Source organism: Silene latifolia, chromosome Y, assembly GCF_048544455.1.
Source record: "Silene latifolia isolate original U9 population chromosome Y, ASM4854445v1, whole genome shotgun sequence".
NCBI classification, from domain to species: domain Eukaryota; kingdom Viridiplantae; phylum Streptophyta; class Magnoliopsida; order Caryophyllales; family Caryophyllaceae; genus Silene; species Silene latifolia.
Window position 1 is genome coordinate 451,320,924 of NC_133538.1, and position 6,006 is coordinate 451,326,929.

At 34.7% G+C, this 6,006-nt stretch overlaps 1 protein-coding gene across 1 annotated transcript; it reads left to right on the forward strand.

Annotated features, from left to right (window-relative positions):
• Positions 1-2,358: 2,358 nt before the first annotated feature.
• Positions 2,359-4,159, forward strand: LOC141632786 (uncharacterized). The gene is made up of 2 exons (XM_074445298.1): positions 2,359-2,664; positions 3,020-4,159. Exons 1-2 carry the CDS (start codon positions 2,359-2,361, stop codon positions 4,157-4,159), a joined length of 1,446 nt encoding a protein of 481 aa, XP_074301399.1.
• Positions 4,160-6,006: the final 1,847 nt, after the last annotated feature.

Sequence of the window (6,006 nt, forward strand, 5' to 3'; positions counted from 1 at the left end):
CAGAGCATGATACATAGAATTAAGGAGTCTACTATCATGAAGAGGTAAACCCAGGTACCTAAAGGGGAAAGTGTCTTCAGTATAACCAGTGATTTGCTTAATCATATGTTTCACATCTCTAGCAACCCGTCCAAAATAGATGTTTGTCTTGTCAGTGTTGGCAACAAGCCCTGAGATAGAGCCAAATAGATCAAGGCTGGTAGCAACAGCTTGGACGAAGGTACATCCCCCCTAACAAAAATCATGAGGTCATCCGCAAAAATTAAGTGACTGAGTTTAATTTTTGCACACTTAGGATGATAGCTGACTTGAGGTTTAGAGCATAGTAGCCGTAAGTGTCTAGACAAAACTTCCATTCCAAGTACAAACAGATAAGGAGACAAGGGGTCACCTTGTCTCAGACCCCCTGCTCCTTGGAAGAAACCCACAAGTCCACCATTGATCCTGAGGGTAAACCAGGGTGAATTAATACATCCCATAATCCATTTCACAAACTGAGGTGGAAAATTTAAACAACACAGCATACTCTCAACAAAAGCCCATTGAATTGAGTCAAATCCCTTCCTAATATCCACTTTGATTAGGCATCTTGGAGAGCAATTCTGTTGACTGTAGCCCTTGATTAGAGACTGAGATAACATGATATTCTCAAAAATATTCCTCCCATCAACAAAAGCACCCTACTCCTGCCCAATCAGTGAACTAAGGAAAGGTTTAAGCCTAGCCACAAGGATCTTGGTGATGGTTTTGTAAAGAACAGTACAACAAGCAATGGGTCGAAAATCCTTGACAGAGGACACGACATCTTTCTTAGGAATAAGGGTAAGGACAGTAATATTAGCCTGTTTTACTAGCTTACCAGTTTTGAAGAAGGACTGAACAGCTAAAGTTAAATCCTTCCCAACAATGTCCCACGCGGACTTGAAAAACCCTGAAGAGAACCCATCATGCCCTGGGCTCTTGTTGTTGCCAATGGAGAAGAGGGCTTTCCTAACTTCCAGAGCAGTAACAGGAGCACACAAAAGGTGATGATCATCAGAACTGATACAGGCTCCATTAGTAACCAGCTCATGGTCAAAACTCTGAATAGTATGTGGAGTACCCAGAAGATCCTTATAATAGTCCACAAAAGCTTGGTTAACATTATCAACACCTTGAACAATAATGCCATGATGATTCAAAATGCAACCCACAATACTCCGTTGCTTTCTCTTTGCAATTTTAGCAAAGAAATACTGAGAGGGGCAGTCATTCAGATTAATACCTTGAATTTTAGCCCTTTGATGTAACATACTAAGTTCAGCACCCCTTTAATTTTAATCACTATATATTCGTACGTGTTTTATTTCATGTATTGTGCTCCCTTATTCCTTCAAATTGTAAGTCCATCCATACTTTTTTTTCACCCGTCTTTTTTAGTTTATAACATCTCATATGAATTGTTTGATAATAAAATAATGTGAGAGAGTTGCAGAAATCGTTTTGGTCTATTGAAGTGCAGATACTAATAATTAAAACAAAGCTGTGAAGAACAAATAACTTATCTTTCATGACGACTTTAGGAGTCAGGACTAAGGGCACTTATAGTTCATAAAATTACCATTATATTCGTCAAATTTGTATTGATAAATTTAAATTCAGAGTAAGATAATTTTTATTTCTGTAGGATATTTACCCAACACTAACATGGAGTATATATGTTTAGCATCTTAATGAAACTAATAAGTATTATCATGAAGAAGCACTTAATCATTTGAAGTTTTATATTGATTGTATACAAAAATTTTAACTCTAATCAAACTCATACGCTACCAGTGATTTCGAAAAAATGTGGGAGCTCAAAAGAGCAAATTTTTAATGCGGCTTCAAAAAAAATTACTTTTAACCATTTCGGACGATATTTTCATCGTTTTAAGTAAATTCAGCAATCAAATAAATCAATTAAAGTAATAAATACTCAGTCAATTATTTACCTTTCTATTTTCGAAATGTCTTTGATGAACAATTTGATCCTACACACTCAATATTCTTTTTCATATATTAATTTATGTTACACGTATGAAACCAACGAAAGTAATAATAGTATATACGTATATTTGTCAACTTACCATCAATAACACTGATACAATGATAAAAGAAATATTAATCTTATTATTGATGTTGCGATTATCCAAATCCTTTCTTCCTGTCTCCTGAAAAATAATAAAAAATAAAACATATAATTAAATTTCATAGTGTAAAAGTATATTGGGTGTAACAAATTAAAGGAAACGTGCATAACAAGTTCACAACATAAATTAAGCTCATGTTCAATTTGTTTCTGATTAATATAAAAGGAATGGAGATATTGAAAGGTTAATGATCTCCTGTTGCAATGTAATATACAAAGCTATCTCAAAAGTGCTCTGCAACGGGCTTGGGGAGGTCATACCTGAGGTGATTAGTCAGAATCAGAGTGCTTTTATCAGAGGTAGGGATATAGTGGAAAATATTTTAATTTGCCAAGACTTGACCAAGTTGTACAACAGATCATCTTGCTCTCCTAGAGTTATCATGAAGCTGGACCTTCAAAAAGCTTATGAATCTCTAGAATGGAGTTTCCTTGAGGAGATGATGCAGGCTCTCAATTTCCCTAATAGATTTACTAAAATGATTATGGAATGTGTATCCACATCACATTACTCTCTCTCTCTCTTAATGGAGAAATTTTTGGGTTTTTCAAGGGACATAGGGGGTTAAGACAAGAGGACCCATTATCCCCCTTGCTCTTTACAGTGTGCATGGAGTACTTAACTAGAGTGTTGAATGTGGTTCAGGAGTATGAGGAGTTTAAATATCATCCCCTTTGCAGGAACACCAAACTTTCTCATCTGTGCTTTGCAGATAATTTGTTACTGTTTTTTAGAGGGGATAGGGATCTATGATTCTGATGCTTCGTGCTTTTGCTACATTTTCAGCTGCCTCAGGACTGAAAATGAATGCTATTAAATCAAGCATTTATGGCAATGGGTTGATTTAGGGTTTACTGCAGGAGATTGCTGATCTTGCAGGTCTGAAAGTTGGGTCTCTTCCTTTCAAATATCTGGGGATCCCAATTGCTCCCAGAAAACTCTCGGTTTTGGAATGTAATATTCTGGTTGAAAAGGTTGTGGATAGGATTAGGGCTTTGGGTGCTAGGAAACTCTCTTATGCAGTTAGACTAGTACTTATTAAATCTATCCTAAGTACTCTCCATTTATACTGGGCCAGAATTTTTATTCTCTCCTCCAGTATGCTGAAGAAAATTGAGGGCATTTGTAGGAATTTCTTTTGGCAAGGGGACATTCATGCCAAAGCTCCTTCTCTGGTTTCCTGGGAGAGTGCCTGTTATCCTAAGAAGCAAGGAGGTCTAGGGATTACTGATATCACCTTATGGAACAGAGCTACAATGGGGAAATATGTCTGGTGGATTATGCAAAAGAAGGATCATCTGTGGGTCAAGTGGGTTCATAGCATCTATATAAAACAAACAGACTGGCAAACATATGAACCAAATACTGGGGCTAGCTGGTCATTGAGAAGCATATGCAGATGTAAAAATCAAATGCTCTCTGGATATACTGGTACCTGGTGGCTTGATGAGGATGGGATCTACACTGTGGCCAAAGGATACAAGTGGCTCAGAGGGGATAACCCTGATGTTTCTTGGCACTCGGGGATTTGGAATTCTGTTAACCTCCCTAAGCACTATTTCATAGGGTGGTTAGCTATGAGGCAAAGATTGTTAACAAAAGACAGGTTGTGTAGTATGTTTGGTAGTATAGAGGAAGGGTGTGATCTGTGTGGGACTGATAAGGAGACTCATTCTCATCTCTTTTTTCAATGTCCCTATAGTAATCGGTGTCTTCATTTACTCTCTTGGTATAAGATTCAACTGCCTACAACAAACATAGAGGATTGGTGGAGCACAAAAAAATTTCAGTCCCAGATTGAGGGTGACATCTTAGCTGCCATTATGGTTGCTGCTTTCTATAATATCTGGTGGATGAGGAACCATTGCAGGCTGAACAATGCCTTGTTTAGGCCTGAATATGTAGTAGGACGAATTAAAAATGTGATTAAAAATCGTTGTAATAGCAGGTGGAGGGATTTCATATCCTTACATTGGCTACAATTGTGAGAGATGGAAGGTTTTATATGATGTAAGCTTGTATGTAAGCCTGTCATATAGAAAATTGTAAGAGACGATGTAATGATTGCTCGGTGATGATATAATATTTCCTTGCATTCTACCAAAAACAAAAGGTTAATGATAGATATTCACGATCATTGGGTTTATATAGTAACATATTATAGATAGTCCTAAATTCTTAACAATTTAGCTCGCATAAAAAGATAAACCGTTATACAATTTTATTAGCTTTACAATTTCCATACAGTTGCTTGTGATCATGATGTGATAAAATTTGTTCTTCTCCAATATGTAATTAATTTACATCTTGATGATTATCTATAAATAAATAAATAAATAAAAGTATAGCTTAGATAGTTTTGAAAACTTGGAAGCTCTATAATCGCTCGAAAAAAACTTCCTTTAATTATATACTAGATTTAATGCCCGTGCGATGCACAGGCCACCAAGTAAAATCTTTTAAATAATATCCACGAAGTTAACTTAACTTAATTTAACATAATAAGTTTTATTAATGTAAGTTAAATTAGCTTCATGTAACTTAAGTAAACGGAACTAAATTGAATTGAAGTAAATTAAACTGAACTTAATAAAGCTAAGTTGAACCTAACTCGATTTAGTGGTGGAACTGAACTTATTGGAGTTGAATTGAACTGAATTTGATGAACTTGAATCAAATTTAACTTAAATTAATTAATGAAATAAAGTGGACTAAACTAAATTTAATTGAAGAACTTAATAGGACGGAATTGAATTTAGCATGCTAACTTGTTTAATAGAACTAACTGAAGTAAACTGAACTAAACTAAATGAAGTTGAACTTAGTATACGTGATTTACAGGCTATCGCATATACCCGAGGGTTTACCCAATGCGCACCAAATGAAGCGGCTGCGGATTTCTTTGTCACCAAAAAAAAAGAAGTTGAACAAAGTGATGATTTTTTCTTATTAATTAACCCGTATTTTGTCTAATTTTATAATGTTTGTTAATCAACCCATAAAGATCAAGTATTCATTTCGTACTTTTGTCTAAAAATAAATATATACGTAGTATAACCTGTAATTGGCTAAATATCAAAATTACTTATCTTATTTACTCGTGTGGCGTATCGATTTATATGGATCTTCAATTTCTATTTGTCTACATTGATTTATTGCTAAAGTGACCTTTTATCTAATAATTTCTTTTTCTGCTTTGCTTAGTTTATTCTTATTTTTTTTCTTTTTCTAATTTTGATGCAAGTATTTTCTCTAGGCTACAACAATGCGTATTATTGCTATAATAGTGTGTCACGTACCACATAGCCACCTAGGGAGTTTCAATGTATTAGTGTGTCAAATAAGTACCCATTGCGCATGGAGGCCTAAAATATCTATTCGTATGTGTCATTCCGTTGATTAAAAAATTGTAACAAAAGAAAATATACTCCAATTAAATTTGCATAAGACGGTTCTACGTAAAATTAATGTAAGACGGATTGAAGCATACCATATCAGTGTAAAAATACTTACTCCGTATTAAATAACTCGTTTTACAATAAATTTATATAAAACCGCCGTATCCAATTATTTGTGATAAAAGAACACTATTAAAATAAAGGAAGTTCATACAAATCCCCATCCAAAAATCAAACAATATGGCTGGGTTTACGTTTGTATGATAACTAGTTTTAAACCCGTGCAAATTGCACGGGTTCGCTATTAATAAAAAATTGTTTCGATATGGTTTCTTTGCTGATACGTGTTTAATATGCTTTTGTTTATAAACCCGTATTAAATGTACAAAAACTCATATAATTAAAGTTGGATACCATTTCGTATACTTATAAGAAAA

What these genes read in the sequence shown, in the direction of transcription:
- LOC141632786 (XM_074445298.1), top strand. Translation starts at nt 2,359, where the DNA reads ATGATCTCCTGTTGCAATGTAATATACAAAGCTATCTCAAAAGTGCTC. An exon ending in CTAAAATGATTATGGAATGT is followed by an intron (nt 2,665 to 3,019) that starts GTATCCACATCA and finishes GGGTTGATTTAG; the next exon opens with GGTTTACTGCAGGAGATTGC.